The 17,828-nt window shown below is 37.9% G+C and overlaps 1 protein-coding gene across 1 annotated transcript in view; it reads right to left on the minus strand.

Moving 5' to 3' along the window:
• WDR64 (WD repeat domain 64) overlaps positions 1-17,828 on the minus strand; it is a 275,642-nt gene that overhangs the window by 133,195 nt on the left and 124,619 nt on the right. The window contains exon 11 of the mRNA XM_075554137.1: positions 2,660-2,786. Within this exon, the coding sequence (XP_075410252.1) occupies positions 2,660-2,786 (127 nt within the window). The remainder of the gene's footprint in view (positions 1-2,659; positions 2,787-17,828) is intronic.

Genomic DNA, 17,828 nt, shown 5'->3' on the forward strand with positions numbered 1-17,828 from the left:
CTCAACTAATTTTGAGGGTTGATCTTATACCTTGCCATGCTTCTGAGTCCTATTAGTTCTGAGTCTTATTAGTTCCAGGAACTTTCTTGTAGTATTTTGGGGATTAAAAAATGTATACGAATTTTGAGAATGATGAAGGCAACAAATGTATAAAGGTGCTTTACTCAATTGATGTATGTTTGAATTGTGATAAGAGTTGTATGAGCCCCAATAAAATGATTTATTAAAAATGTATATAAGAATCGTTTATTTTTTCCTTTCTAATTTAGAGATTCTTTCTTTGTTCTTTATTGTTCTTTCTAAGCCTTCAGTACAATACTGGATAATGGTGATGATAAAGAGCGCCTTTGTCTTGTTCCCATTCTTAGAGGAAGAAAGCAAATATTTTTTACTTGCATGTTTTCTGGTTGTGAGAAATGTAGTTTTACAGCAATATTATATATGGCAAGTATAATGAAGCTCTCAAAGTTAACTAAATATGCATTATATTTGCATCACATATCTAGATGAATAAGTAAGAAACTCAAAGTGTTCTGTAGTTAAAGCAAAAATGAAATTTCTTCCTTGTGTTTTTCAATGTGGACTTTAAGTTTCCAAAGGCAGACTTTTTCTATTAAATTTACCCAGTACCTCGAAAGAAAGCGCAACTTTAAGCAACATTTCAGAGGTCATTATCAAATGCTTTCATAAGTTATGTAAATTTAAAGAGAAGATCTGTAAAAATGGGTAAAGGGGGATATAAATGGATAATTGCTGATATTTCTCAATCCAGTACTTTAACACAAAAAGAGTTTTGTAACCAATAATCAAATTATATGTGGAGCTTTCCAGTAGATCTTTAAACATCAAATTGACTTTTTCCTGAAATGGTATCATCAAAACCAGCTGTGCTTGTGAATAACTGTGAATTTTCTCCTTTTTTGTCTAGTTACACTACCACTTTGGAAATAACATGACATCAAGAAAGAATGGGAATGCAGAAGTCAGAAGTTTTGAGGTTAAATCACAGTTATACATTTCAATAGTGTTATTTTACCTCCTGCTAACCAGTTGAACTACTTGATATTCAGTTTTGCCATTATGAACTGGGAAAACTCATGTAGAAGTTGTGAACATCAAATTAATATGATATGTGAAAATACATGGGAAAAGGACTATAGAAATGCTAGTCGTCCTATTAAGAGTAGTAATGACAATGACAGTAACAACAGCACATTATACAAAGCATTACCAGAATGTGGTGTTGCTGCCATTTGGGTTTAAAAGATTACTCTATTTGAACCAAACACCAAATTAAAGCTTGAGAGATAAACAACATGCAATTCTGATGTCAAAATGATGGTTGCAATCAATATGTGTGAGTTTTATGATCAAGTAACACTCAGATCTATTTTATTATTATTTGGCAAGCAAAAATACTATCAGAATATTGTAAACTTGGGAAGAAATCTCATTCTTTGTTTTGCTATTTGAAATTTTAGTTGCTCTGATAATAAATAGGATAGAAATGAAGCTAGTAATGCAAGGTGAAAATTGGGGCATTGAGAGAAAATATTGTTGCAATAATATATCATTAAGATATTATTTTCAGAAGCAATAATAATAATATTAATAATATTTGTTAAAACTTGAGTTCTGGTTTCTCACTGCCATCGAGTCAATTCCACCTTATAAAACAGAGTAGAACTTCCCCCTGTGGGCTTCCCAGGCTGTAACCCTTTACGGGAGTAGAAGGCCTCATCTCTCTGCCTTTAAGTGGCTGGTGGGTTAAAACTGCTGATGTGCCAGTTAGCAACCCAATGAGTAATCCATTATGCCACCCGAACTCCTGGGTTCTGATTTAAGGGGTTAAAAATTGTCTTTCAAGCATATAGTGCTAGTTCACTCTTAATCCAGAAAAACAAAACAATATAGAGATTAAAAATAGTAGAGAAAGTAATCATCACTTCTTTGCTTAATGAATCCCACAGAGAAATACTCGAAAACCGTATTGTGAAGCAGCACGTCAGAAAGAGGAACTATTATTTAATATTCTTTTTTTAAATCTAAAATTTACAAACATGCATATGTGCAGTGCTCAACTTATGCATTTACCTACTAGAGTCTCTCCTTTCTACTAAGTATCTTTCTGGAAGGCCACAGAATGGGAGGCAACAAATATGTTGGCATCAGCACTGGTAATCCTTCATCTGACTCTAACCTCTTTCTCCACTCTACTTTGATTGGAAACAATAGCAAGTGGGAAGGTCAGCACCCTTACGGAATATCCTGCCTCAGTGCCTGAATGCAAGGTGTTTAAACAGCCTCACAGAAGAAAAAGACATGGAAGCCACTGCTCTTGGATAGGATTCTCTGCATCAGAAAATCAAAACAGCTGATGGTGGAAAACATATTTGTTCCACATGTATGCCTGATCCAGCCCACCTCTCTTCTTCAACCCAGACCCATGTCTTCCTCAACTAAAGGACATATAACATTGACCTGGTATTTTCATAAAAGATCAAGTACCTTCATCTACCGGGCCAGAAAAAGGTAGGGCAGAGTGGTATAAAATCTCCTTCTAGTTTTGATTTTCGTTTAGGTTGTTCTCAAGTGATACTTAAAAAAAGGTTAATAATAAAATTATTAAATTTATTTGTCATGAATTGGGTACACTCACCTGTAATCAGCATGCCATGATTAGAATCATACACCATAGAGTAAATCTGCATGTCTCCTGGTCCACCCTGGCTGTCATGGAAAACTTGTAATAGTGAAAGGGTTTGTATATCCCATACTCTGAAAACCTGGGGAATGAAGGAAAGGGTTTACCACTCTTTAAACTTTTCCCATTCAAAGACATATATGTGAAACATTTTTAGGAACTGAAATAAGATCTTATAAATTTATAACAAGTAGGATTTAAATGTTAAGTACTCATCTGCTCTATTCTAAATTAGTCCTTGCTTTAATTACTGTAAGCTCATATCAGAAGACAATAGAAGCAGTTATTAAAACTTTGCTAATGACATACCTCTACAAACTGGATCTTTCTGTCATTATAGAGTTTCTTTAAGTCTCTTTAAGAATTTGTAGGAATATAAAAAAACTAATCATAATTTCCCAACTGACTCGATGGCATCTATCAATGACAATAATCATGATTTACAAGGTAATTGGAGTCATATTTCTACTGTGGATTAGAACGTAGGGGGGCAACTTATATTTTAGAATGAACATTTTAAATTGGTCCTTCATGACTTACAAGAAAGAAGACATCTTAGTGAAGTTTCTAAGAACCTTCCACAATTCCTGTCCAGCAATGTAAGAGACTGTAGGAAGACATTTTTAGGAATTTTCCAGATACAGTAATAAGAGTCAAAACCAAACCAAACCTACTGCAATCAGAGAAATTCTGACCCATAGCAGCCTTTTTGGAAAGAGAATTACTCTTTATGCTTTTTCAAGCTGTACATTTTTTTTGATTCTTCAGCCAAGACGATTTATTGTGCACATTACATCGAGCCACAACTGCGGGCAGAATGAGTCCAGAATGTCTTAGGGCGGGGCAAAGGCTCAAAGCGGACCGGTTATGAGAGGAGGTGGCGCGTCTCTCCGCGATCGAATGGTGACCCAGTTTGCAGATGCGGAGCCGGTGGGGAGCGCGCGGTCAGCAGCTTGTAGCAGTGTCCCGGCCTCAGGCACTCCCTAGACCTGCAGCTGTGGCTTCGGTGGGGCGCCCGGTTGTTTACTTGGACCTCTGCCTCATCTTTCTTCTCTTGCGCTTCAGTCTGCGCATTCTCTTCTTCCTCCACTTGGCTCTCATGGCTCGGAGGTTTCTAACAAGATGGCGCTAAAGCCCAGAGAGCCAAGCTGTACATCTATGGTAGCAGACAGCCTCATCTTTCTCCCTTAGAGAGCCTGGTAGGTGAACAGTACTATCCTTCTGGTTAGGAGCCCAACTCTTTACCCACTATCCATCAGGGCTCGTTGAAATAAGGGTACAAGGAAGAAAATTGGTGAAGTTCCCCTTTGAAGGAGAAATAACTATGTTATTACTAAAAAGAATTTGAGTTGTTGCTAGGTGCTACCAAGTCAGCTCTGACTCACAGAAAGAAACATTGCACAGTCCGGTACCATCCTCACAATTGCTCCTATGCCTGAGCCCATTGATGCAGCCACAGTGTCACTCCATCAATGCAGGGTTTTCCATTTTTGTTGTTGTTGCCACCCCTTCATGATGTTTTACCAAACATGATGTCCTTCTCCAGGGACTGGTTTCTCCTGACAATTATGTCCAAAGTATGTAAGACCAAGTCTTGCCATCCTTACCACTTAGGAGCACTTCTGTCTTACTTCTTCCAACACAGATTGGTTTGACCTTATTTTTTTCAATCGTTTTATTATGGGCTCATACAACTCTTATCACAATCCATACATACATCAATTGTGTAAAGCACATTTGTACATTCATTGCCCTAATTATTCTCAAAACATTTACTCTCCGCCTAAGCCCCTGGCATCAGCTCCTCATTTCCCCCCTCCCTCCCTGCTCCTCCTCCCTCATGAACCCTTGATAATTTATAAATTATTATTTTGTCATATCTTGCCCTGCACGATGTCTCCCTTCACCCACTTTTCTCTTGTCCATCCCCCAAGGAGGAGGTCACATATAGATCCTTGTAATTGGTTGTCTCTTTCCAACCCACCATTGCTCCACACTCCCAGTATCGCCACTCACACCCCTATTCCTGAAGGGATCATCCGCCCTGGATTCTTGCATTTCCAGTTCCTATGTGTACCAGTGTACGTCCTCTGGTCTAGAAAGATTTGTAAGGTAGAATTGGTATCAGGATAGTGGGGGAGGAAGAAGCATTTAGGAACTAGAGGAAAATTTTATTTTCATCATTGCTACATCGCACCCCAACTGGCTCGTCTCCTCCCCGAGACCCTTCTGTAAGGGGATGTCCAGTGGCCTACAAATGGGCTTTGGGTCTCCACTCTGCACTATCCCCCTTATTCACTATGATAAGATTTTTTGTTCTGATGATGCCTGGTGCCTGATCCCTTTGACACCTTGTGATCACACAGGCGGGTGTGCTTCTTCCATGTGGGCTTTGTTGCTTCTGAGCTAAATGACCTCTTGTTTACCATTTTGTCCTTTTAACAGTCCATGGTACTTCCAATATTCATCTTCAACACCACAGTTCGATGCATCTTCAGTCTTTGTTACTCAGTGTCCAACTTCCACATGCATATAAGGCAATAGAGAATACCATGGCTTGGGTCAGGCCCACCTGTCTGCAAAGTAACATCTTAGTTTTCAGTACTCTGAAAAGAGGTCTTGTGCAGCAGATTTACCTAACGCAGCATGTCTTCTGATCTCTTGACTGCTGATTCCATACTCTGTCTCCAAGTATGACAAAATTCTTGAGAACTTCAACCATTCCTCCATTTATCATGATGTTATCATTATGTTACCTCTTGGTTCAGTTATGAGGATTTTGGTTTCCTTACCTTGAGTTGTAATCCGTACTGAAGACTACAGTCCTTGATCTTCATCAGCAAGTGCTTCAGTTCCTCCTCACTTTCATCAAGCACAGTTTGTCCCCTGCATACTGCAATCAATCTTGATGCCCCACTTTTCTTCTTATAATCCAGCTTCTCTGATGACTTGCTCTGCATACAGGTTGAATAAATATGGTCAGAGCATACAACCCAATGCACACCTTTCCTGATTTTAAACCATACAGTATTCTCTTGTTCTGTTTGCACAGCTACCTCTTGATCCATGTACAAATTCTGGATGAGCACAATGAAGGGTTCTGGAACTCCTATTCTTCTCAAGGTTATCCACCGTTTATTATGACCCACAGAATGGCATGCATTTGCATAGTCAATGAAGCACAAATAAATGACTTTCTGGTAGCCTCTGCTTTCAGGCACGTTCCATCCGACATCAGCAATGATATCCCTTGTTTCATACCCTCTTCTGAATCTGACTTGAACTTCTGGAAATTCCCTGTCAAGGTGTTCCTGCAACAGTTGTATGTGTGCAATATCAATGACATCATTCTTTAGTTTGATCAATCTGTTGGGCCACCTGTCTTTGGAATGAGCCCTAATATGAGGCTCTTCCAGTCAGTTGGACAGGTGGCTGTCTTCCAAATTTCCTGGTATAGACTAGTCAGTGCTGCCAGTGCTTCGTCAGCTTTCTGAGACATTTCAATGGATATTGTTCATTCTTGGTGGCTTGCTTTTAGCTAAATTTGTAAGGGTAGTTTGACCTTCTTCCTTCCGCATTGTTGGTTCTTGCTCATATGCTACCTCCTTAAATGATGTCAGCTATTCTTTTTGTACAATGACTCTGTGTTTTCTTTGCCACCTCTCTTGATGCTTCCTGCATCATTCAATATTTCACCTATAGAATTTCAAAATTGCAAATGAGGCTTGAATTTTCCTTGTGTTTTTTTCTTCCAGTTTCAGATATATTGAGTGTGTTTTTCCCTTTTGTTTTTCTAATTCTAGGTCTCTGCACATTTTGTTAAAATATTTGGATTGGTCTTCTTGAGCTGCCCTTAGAAATTTTCTATTTAGCTCCTTGACTTCATCCTTTCATTCATTTGCTTTAGCTAAACCACGATTAAGAGCAAATTTCAGTCTCTTCTGATATCCACTTTGATATTTTCTTTCTTTCCTGTCTTTTTAATGACCTATTGCTTTCTTTGTAAATGATGGTCTTGATGTACTCAATGCGTCAAATCTGTTCTTGAGATGTTCTGGAAATTCAGGTGGGATAGACGGCAGGGTCATGCTTTGGCTCCTGTAGGCTGGTTTTCAATTTCTTCCACTTGATCCAAAATTAACATAGGAGCAATTGATGATCTTTTCTACAGATGGCTCTTGATCTGGTTTTAGCTGCTGATATTGTGCTTCTCTATCATCTGTCTTCTGACAGATGTAGTAAATTTGATTTCCATGTATTCCATTTGAGGAACTCCGTGTGCATATTTATATTTACCTTTTGTGTTGTTAAAAAAGTATTTGGTATGAACAAGTCATTGATTTTACAAACTTCTGTCATGTAATCTCCAGATTCATTTCTATCTCCAAGTGTATATTTTCCAACTACTGTTTCTTCCTCTTTGTCTCACACTTTTTCATTCCATTCACCAATAACTATCAATGCATCTTGACGCATCTTTGATCAATTTTTAACTGTAGTTGTTGGTAGAATTCTTCGATTTCTTCATCACTGGATTTTCTAGTTGGTGCATAAATTTAAATATTAGTTGTATTGATTGGATTTTCTTGAAGACAGATAGATATAATCTGAGCACACATAGAATTTTACTTCATGATGGATTTAGCAAGATTCTTTCTGACAATGAATGATAAGCCATTTCTCTTGTTTTTGTTATTCTCCACATAGAAAATCATGTGATTTTCTGATTTCAAAATGGCCAAGGTCGGTTCATTTTAGCTCACTGGTGCCTAGGATATCTATCTTCCAACTGAAATGGAATGCATTAAGATCAAGAAACTTGTATTTGGGTTGATAGAGTAGAAAAAGCAATGAATTCCAAATCCAGCAAAATTATTTGGTGAAGATTATACTGTCACTTATATATATATGCTGGTCTCTACCAAATTACAGAGTGAATGAACTTCAGAAATAAGTGTGATTTAATTAAGTATTAAAATAAGCATCAACCTTAAGTCATACAATCTGTTAGTATGGGTAGACTAGAGAAACAAATCCACAGAAACCCATATGTATATAAGACAAAGTTTTATATAAAAGGTAAGTATACATTAAGAAAGCATCCTAACCCAGTCCAGTCCAAGCCCATAAGTCCAACATTAGCCCATATGTCCCACACCGATCTGAAAAGTCCTCCTCAAACTCACAAAACACACACAATAACACTGAATGCAGGAGGAAAGCTGAATCAGTGAGCATGTAGGCATCCTCAGCACTAGCAGGGGTATCCACATGGCTTCTCCAGCACCCGGGGCTACATCAGGGGTAGGTCCATGTGGCTTTCCCCCAGGGATGTCTCGCAGGAAGTGAGCCTTGTCAGCTGAGGCAAAGAACTAGCTAAGAAAGCCACACACTGGTCTGACCATCTGAGAACAAGAGGACAAAGAACAAGAAAGGCAAGGCTCACTGAGCCATTTATCTCTCTGCCCTTCAATTTATTCCACATGTGTTTATCAGCCAGGTTGGCACAATAAACCTTAATTATCACATTCCACCCCTTGCCAACTTGGCACCTGTACACAATTCTTTAGCCTAACAATTGCAGTTAAGTTACACCTTAATCCTCTAATACTATGAATATATTCCCCCACCTATGAAAGTTTGTAAGCCAACCACTTCATACTTTTATCCCCTCAATTGTGGGTATCCAATTTCTGTACTCTCCACTTACATCAACCCGGTACTCTGAGGAAACAATAATATTTTGCTCTTACTCAAGCTCTCCATTTAGCTAAAGGAAAAAAAGCTAATATATGTTCAAACTCTAAGTATGCATCCTTATAGCTCACTGTCAGGCCACCATCTAAAAAACCCCAATTTTCCTACCACCAACGGGTCCCCCATTGTACACAGTAAATTAATAGCCAATCTCTTACAGGCTCTTCAGCTACTGATAAAAGTAGCTGGAGGATTTTAAACCCTCCAGCCCCACATTTAAGTGATCAGAGCTCAGCTGTCCCTTGACTCTTTATTTATTTTTCTTTCTTCTCTTTCCCACCACAGTCAGACTCAGCAGACTCATGTGTGTTTTGCTTTCTTTCTTTTTCTTTTGTTCTCTTTTTCTCCTTCTCTGCCTCTCTTTCTTTCATATGACACTGCTGGCTTCTGGCCCCCTAACCTACACCTAGGGCAGCACCACCCTCCCAGCGGGGAGAGCTCCAGCCTTGCCTCTGTAGCAGTCCTGCACACGGCACGAGGCAGCTACACCAGCACCCCATGCTGCTTCAGAAATCTTTGCCTAGCTTCCACGGTGAACTTGCTGATTAGGGAAATTCCACCCAGCATCTGTGGGGCCCCATACCAAAATAGGCACACCCACCTGACAACTTTGAGCAAGAGTCAAACCCCTCCAGCCCCACAGCTAGGCAATCGGGGCTCAGCTATCTCATTATTTTTTCTACTTTCTCTTTTCCTTCAGGTTTCTTCTTCTATCTCTTCTATTTCCCACCACAGTCTCAGCAGGCTCAGTTTTCCTTTTTTGCTGTTTTTTGTCTTTGCTTTTTCTTTTGTATTTGTGTTGGTTTTTATTTTTGTTCTTGCCTATGTTTTGCCTTTATCTTCTTTTCTTCCCTTTTCCTTCTCTTTTCTTTCACATCTCACTACTGGCCTCCAGGCCACTCCCCTCCACCTAGGGTAACTCCAACTGTCCAGTTGGGGGAGCTCCTGCCTGCACTTGTTGGCTTCACATGCAGCTGGAGAAATCATGTCCGCCCTCAGTGGCACCTCAAATGGCTGGGGAATCTCCCTTTCAAACTTCTGAGGGTACTCTCACCTACTTCCCAAGGCCCTACAAGTGACTGAGGGAACTCTGCCCACTCTTTGTGGTTCTCCATGTTGCGGCAGGAATATTTGCCTAGCATAGACAGTGATCTATCTGACTAGGGCAATTCTGCCTGCCATCCACTGTGCTCTACACCATGGTGGGTACGCCCATTTGCCCTCTGCAGCAATCCCGTTGCAGTGGGAACTACCACACGCCATCTGAGGCACTCCAAGCCCCATGGCCACATCACCACAGATTCCTGGGAGATCATCCCGTGAAGCGCCATCCTGATGGGCCCACAACCACCTGGCCAGCATACTGTGAGAGGACTATCCAACTCACATTCCAAATAATGGAATACTTTTTGGGTAGGGCAAGAGTGAAACCAAAGGAAGATAAAGTATAGCCTGACCCCCCAGTGCAGCTAGCTTCAGGTCGTCCGAAGAAGGACTCCTGTGAGTTTCCCAGAAAGAGAGTCCAGTGCTCTTTGACTCTCTGGAAGATGGCACCGGGCTCCTCCAAAACAACATGTAAACAGCAATCAGACAAAATAGTCTCAACAAAAAATCAGGAGAAACAGAAGACAATGATGGAATAAGTCATGACCCCAACAATGTGCATAGAAGAAGCAGGCGTTGACCTACTACAGAAAGAAATTTCATAATGCTGCTTGGAGTCATACAGGATATGTAGGAAGCAATACAGAAAAATGATGAAATGATAGAGGAGATAAAGGCCACACATCAAAGTGAAATACAAGACCTAAGAGATGAAATAACAAAATTCAGTAGCAAATTAACAGTCTTTGCCCATAGATTTCAGAAGGCAGAAATTCACACCAGTGACATAGAGAATATACAGGCACTTGAGCACATGGGAAAGGGAGTCAAATAAGATATCACAAAATCTGGGGGGGAAAAACGAGAGCCATGTCTGATGCTATGCAAAGGAACAATATTAGAATAGTTGGACTACTGGAATAAGACACAACATAGAAGTCAACAGCAAATATACCCAGGGAATTCATAGAGGAAAACTTCCCCAGTTTAATAAGTGAGAATCAGGCAACCATTCAGGAGGCTAAAAGAACACCAGTTAGTCTGTATCCCAAAATGAAATCACCAAGACATATAATAACATAGTAGTTAAATTATACAACTTTGAAGAAAAGGAGAAAATCATAAGAACAGCTAGGGAAAAACAAATAATCACTTATAAAGGTACCCAAATAAGAATATGTTCAGACCTATTAGTGGACATGATGTAGTAGAGCAGGGAGTAGAGTAACATATTCCAAAAATTGAAGGAAAATAACACAAAACCAAGAATATTATATCCATCCAAATTACCTATTAAGCTAGATGGAGAAGTAAGAGTGTTCCCAGACAAGGAAAAACTCAAAGAATACATAAAAAAGAACCTAGCCCTACAAAAGATTCTTGTCAAACCGGTACAGGCAGAAGATCAACAATCACCAAGCACAAATAAGAGACCATCACATAAAACAACTCCACCCAGAGGACAAAAAATGAGAAAGCATTTGCTCAATGGTGGAAAGAAGGCAAGAATGAAACACACACACACACACACACACACAACACAAACTGATGATACATAGGTAGGAAAACACCAAATACAAAAGGTACAAGATGACATTAGAGTCCACAGATGGATGTAATAACACTGAATATCATTGGCCTGAACTCAGGCATTAAAAAGCAGAGGCTAGCAGACTGGCATAGAAAACATAACCCATCGATCTTCCGCGTACAGGAGACACATCTCAAGCTTGCAGACAAAAAACAGGCTGAGAATTAAAGACTGGAGAAAAATATAGAAAGCAAATGGCAATTCAAATAAAGCAGGGGTAGCAATCTTAATCTCTGACAAAATTGATCTCACAGTGAAAACCATAAAAATAGACAAGGAGGGGAACTATATAATGCTCAAGGGAACAGTAGACCAAGAGCCAGTGAGCATAACATATATATATACACACTGAGAGAAAGACCAATGAAATTCGTCAACCACTCCCAAAAGATGAAAAAATAAATCACAGGCTCAACAATTATAGTTGGTGATTTTAATACACCACTTTCTGAAAAAGATCACTGGGAAAGAAACTTAACAAGGAGGCTACAGATCTAAACAGCACAATTGGACGACTTGACCTAATAGATAGTTTCAGTTTTCCATCCAAATGCAAATAAATCCACCTTCTTTTCAAACCCACATGTTGCATACTCAAAGATAGACCACATGTTGGGATACAAGTTGAACCCTGTAAATTCAAGCACACAGAGTTTGTACAGACCTCTCTCTCTGACCACTATGCCACAAAGCAGGAAATCAACAGAAGGGTAGTTAAGAAAACAAGGGAAAACAACTCGAGGATGAATGCCTCTCTATTGCCAAATGAGTGGGTATTGACCCAGATCAGAGATGAAATCAGGAAGTTTCTAGAAACTAATGATAATGAAAATACAACATACCAAAACCTTTGGGACACAGCAAAGGCATTTATCAGAGGAAGTGTGACAGCAATACATGCACACATGGAAAAGGATGAGAGACTTATGGTTGATATGCTGGCAGAAAACTTACACCAATTAGAGCAGCATCAACAGGACAATCCTACTAATAGCAAAAGGAAACAAATAATAAAAGCAGGGCTGAGATACAGGAGAAGGAAAACAAGACAACTATGGAAAAATTAATGCTGCTAAAAGTTGGTTCTTTGAAAGGATAAACAGAATCAACAGACTACTAGCAAACCTAACCAAGGAAAGGAGGGAACAAATTTCAATAGCAAGGATGAGGAATGAAAGAGGGGACATTACAACAGATGCTTACCAAATCAAAATGATAATTACACAGTACTGCGAAGACCTGTACTCTAATGAATTCAACAACTTGGAACACATGGGCAATTGCTTGCCAAAACAGTCCCTCCCTAGACTATCCCATATGAGTGTCAAGAATCTCAACAGATCCATAGCAATAGAATAAAGAGAAAAGGTTATCAAGGGATTACCAACAAAAAATTCCCCAGGCCAGATGGCTTCACAGGAAATTTCTACCAAGCATTCAGGGAAGAAATGACAGCAATCCTACACAAACTCTTCCAGAACATAAAAAAGACAGAAACCCCCTAAAATCTTTCTATGAAGCTAGTATATCTCTGATACTTAAAGCGGGCCAGATCCCACAAAAATTGAGAACTACAGATCATTATCTCTAATGAACATTGATGCACAAATTCCCTAATAAAATACTGGGCAATAGAACACAAAAGCATATAAAAAAATAATTCACCATGACCAAGTGGGATTCATACGAGGGATACAGGGATGGTTCAACATACGAAAAGACCATTAGTATAATTTGCCACATTGACATGAAAATGATAAATTTTCTATTTCAATTTATGTTAGTTTAGATAGGTAGTATGTTTCTATGAATTTAGTCACTTGTTTTCAAATTTGCTGGAGTACAATTCTTCATAATATTTTATTATTGCTTCTATTTCCTTTTATCCTCTTGGGATTCTACTCATTTCTTATTTGTGTAATTTTTAATTTTTCCTGTTAGAATTGCCAGTGGTTTGTCAATCTTATTATTTCAAAGGCCAAACTTTTAGTCTCGTTGATTCTTATCACTGTTTTTCTTCTTCTTGCAATTTTACTTTATAAAATTTCCCGCTTTCATCTGGCAATTGTAGGTACATTCCGCTTTTAATTTTAACTAATTTTTAGAGATCCTGGGCTAATGTGTTTATTTTGAGTCATTATTTTTTGGTGTATGCATTGCTATACATTTCCCTGAGTACTGAATTTTCTCTATTCCAAATGTTTTGGTATGCTGTGTTTCATTCTCTTTTGATTAAAGGAATTTAAAGTTTTTTCCCTGTATCTTAGTGGTTTTAAAGCAGAGTGTTATTCAGTTTCCATATGTTTGATTTTTTAAAAGATGGATCTTACTGATGGTAGTTTCTAATTTTATTTCATCATGAACTGGGCAGATGGTTTGTATTATTTTAATATTTTTAAAATACATTGAACCTTGCTTTGTAGCCTAACATGATCTATTTTGGAGAGCGTTTTATGTGCATAGGCAAAGAATATATAGTTTGTTTATGGCGTGCTCTATTAATGTCTATAAGGCTCTTTCATTTATTGCTTCTGTGATTTTACAGACATTCCTTCTAGTCATTATCTCCATTAAAAGTTGTGTATTAAAGACTTTTTATTATGGACCTAGAACCCTGGTGGTATAGTGTGTACATGTTGGGCTACTAACTGCAAGGTCAGCAGTTTGAAACTTCCTAGATGAGATCTGTGATGGGTCACCTAGAAAAGTAGATGAGATTCCGTGTAATCTTCAGGATTTCCCTTTTAATTTGAGAATGTATTTGAATGAGATTTCCTTTTTTCATTCCTCTCCAACTGTCAGGTAAGAATTAGACTGCAAAATGCAGTCAACAATTTAAACCCACTAGCCACTCCATAGGATAAAGCTGAGATTGCCCACTGCATAAAAATTTACAAACTCAGAAACCCCATGGGGGGATATTATGAATTGGAATAGACTTGATAGCAATGGGTTGAGCTTTTTTGGTTTGTTTTGATATGCTGCCACGAGGTTGCTCTAAATAAACCTATTTCCTATGTCTCTTTTATGCCTAACTTTATGAAGTAGGCATTTACTTTCAGAAACTTTAATACCAATTGTTTTGGGAAGCATACTGAACAAAAGAGTTTATTTTTATTGGTATACAATATACCTTAATAGAAATTATTCTAAATTTATTTTTCCAAAAACTATTCTACCTATAAAATATGCAAAGATCATAATAATTTTACCCTCCAATAGTGTTATAATATCTCTATGGTGAGCTCATTTTAGTTGGTTTCACTTAAACTGAGTGTTTGAATGCTTCAAAGATGTAATGAAAATTAATTCATTTGACAATTTTTTGTGTTTATGACAACCTTGAAAGCAAACTATTTCAAAGTAACTTACCCTAGATATTATGGGATGTGTTTTATTTAACAAGAGGCCTTGTTTTAAGGTAAAACGTATAGCTACAGAGTGAAAGCAGACAGAACAAAGCCCAGGAGGAAAAACATAAATAAAATGGCTAATGGGTTTTGGTATTTACTGGTTGTGATAAAGAACCAAATAAAATTATGTACCAAAGGAATATTAAAAGTGGAAGAAGTTGGTTAACTTTTATCTTTCAAAATATTTATGAAATATAAACATACTTAAATGATTCGGATGACTAATTTCTTTCTTTTATTATAAGCCAATAGGGAGAGTTCAAGATAAGACAAATTCTACCTCCTCCCAGACTCTGAAGCCATCTATCTCCAGAAAAGACTGTTAAAAATTTCCCTCAAATTAAAAAAAAAAAGATTTTTTTTTAAAGACAAAGAAAATAGCTTTCTGCCTTACCATGGTTATCAAGAATTGGGTGGATCCCGATCAAAATAAGAAGAACAGACAACTTCTCTTTGTTGCCAAGGAATGGTTAAGAAGCCAAAGATATTCACCTGAAAATGCCTGAAGAAATATTTCCACCCCTAACCAGAAATTTAAATTATATTTATATCAATTATGAATCTGTTAAATAGAAATATTATGGTTTTTCCAAACCAGTTGATAAAATTTTAAAAGCCAAGGTTATATTGAAAGAAATATGAGAAAGAGCAAAATGCTTAAATGAAAACTCAGAATTTTTAAACAAATCCCATTTTAATGGTAATTAGGTTTTCTAGAATAAAGGTATAAAATAATTCCAAAGTTCTTTTTGTATCTTATTGATGCTAAATAGCTAATCAATATGTGTTATAGTTTAAACATTATGTATGTTTTTATTTTGTATGCTGCAGAGAAAACCAGACCAGACCCCTTGTAGTCAAGTTGCTTTTGACTCATGCATCACCATGTGAAACAGAGTGTAACTGCCCTGTGGGGTTTCCAGGTCTGTGAGTCTTTACAGAGACCAACTGCTTTATTTGTCTCCCACGGAATAGCGGTGCATTCAAGTTGTAGACATTTCTGTTGTCATTTGAGCACTATGATCACTGTGCCACCAACGCTCCTTCCACAGTGAAAGGATGTATGTGTGTGTATATATATATATATATATATATATATATATATATATATATATATATATATATATATTATCTGCTAATGAATGGAGCCTATGTTATAAGACATATGCAATAAAGACAATGCGTTAAAGACTCATTAGAAGATAATTTATTTGATATGGTCTGTTTTATCCTTCTAATAGGAGCCCTGCTGGGGCCATGGTTACACTTTGGGATGATCCACAAGGTTAACAGTTTGAAACCAGCAGCCATTGTGTGGGAGTTACAGTCTCAGAAACTCACAGAGGCAGTGTTCCCCTGTACTGGTCCTTATGAGACCATAGCTACTGACTCTTGCTGGCCCACCCTGCCTTCTGCTACCTACTGAGGCCCCTGCTTGTCTTGCCTGAGGGCAGATTCTGCTGTCTGATTCCTTGACCTTGAACCAGCAGCTGGTATGAGTTGAAGGACTTCCAATATGTTTACTTTTCCACGAAACAACTTAACTGAGCCCTCTGTCCTGCTGTGTGGACTAATGAACTGTTATATTCCTTCTTGTTTTATATATATCTATCTCCTACTTTTGTATTTCTAGAGAATCCTGCCTTAACACAGGCAGGTTCTTTGAAAGGATCAGCAAAATCAAGAAACCGCCAGTACACTTAACAAAGGAAATGAAGGAATAGGTGTCAATATCTATAATTAGAGATAAAACAGTGGAAGTTACAGCAGACCCTCATGAAAGAGAAAGATAAATAACGCAGTCCTACAAAATAGCGTATCCCAACAAATTCAATAATTTAGAGGACATGGATGAATACTTGGAAATCACTCTCTCTCCAAATTAATACTTATGGACATTAAGGACTAGAACAGACCCATAGCAAAAGAAGAAATAGATAAGGTCATTAAGAAACTCCCAACTAAAAAAAGCCTCAGCCAAGATGGACTCAGAATGATTCTACTGAGTACTCAGAGAAGAGCTAACATCAATCATACACAAACTCTTCCAGAATGTAGAAAAGGACGGCAAAGTTCCAAGCTCATTCTATGATATCAGCATAACTCTGATAGCTAAACTGGGCAAAGACCCCACATGGGTAGAGAATTGCAGACTGATATCCCTCATGAACATAGATGCAGAAATCCTCAACAAAATATTGGTCAATAAAATGCAGCAACATATTAAAAGAAATAATACATCATGACCAAGTGGGATTCATACCAGTGATGCAAGAATGGTTCAATATTTTAAAATGAACATAATCCACTACATTAACAATAAAATTTATCAGAACCATATGATCCTATTGATTGTTGCAGAAAAGCATTTGATAACATCCAACACCACTTCCTAATAAAAGCTCTCAAGAAGATAGAATTAGAAGAGAAAATTCTCAATACATTTAAGTCCCTATATGAAAACCCAATAGCCAATATTACACGCAATGGAGAAAAGCTGTAACCATTTCCACTGATAAGGGAATCTGACCAAGATCTCCCTCATCCCCACTCTTATTCAACATTATGCGTAAAGTCCTAGCCAACACCATCAGACAATGGCAAGCTATCAAGTGAGTACAATTAGGCAAAGAGCCCACAGACTGGGACAGGTATTTAGTAATATTATAACAACAAAGGACTAGTTATGAAAATCTACAGAATTTTACAAGCCTACAATAAGAAAAAAAAACTAATAACACTCTGAGAAGGCTATTTGGACAAAGGACCTGAACAGATGATTCACAAAGGATGACACTCAGATGGCTAATAAACACATGAGGACATGCTCCTGGTCACTAGCCATCCAGGAAATGCAAATGAAAACAACTATAGGATACAATATAACACCCATAACAGTAGCCAATTAAAACAATGAGAGCAACAAATGTTGGAGAGGGTATGGTGAGATTGGAAGACTTATCCACTCGAGGTGGACTTGTAGATACGTACAGCCACTGCAGGAAGCGATATGGCGATATCTAAAACAGATGGCGATTGAACTACCATGTGATCCAGCAATACCATCACTGGGCATATACCCAAACATTATAAGAAACAGAACCATAACAGATGTTTGCTCCCCCATGTTCATTGTAGTATGTTCACAATAGCAAGAAGCTGGAACCAGCCCATTTCCCTTTAGTAGAAGATTGGATAAAAACAACTCTGGTATATATATATATATATATACAATGTAATTTTATGCATCCCTAAAGAA

The sequence above is a fragment of the Tenrec ecaudatus genome, chromosome 7 (genome assembly GCF_050624435.1).
Source record: "Tenrec ecaudatus isolate mTenEca1 chromosome 7, mTenEca1.hap1, whole genome shotgun sequence".
NCBI classification, from domain to species: Eukaryota; Metazoa; Chordata; class Mammalia; order Afrosoricida; family Tenrecidae; genus Tenrec; species Tenrec ecaudatus.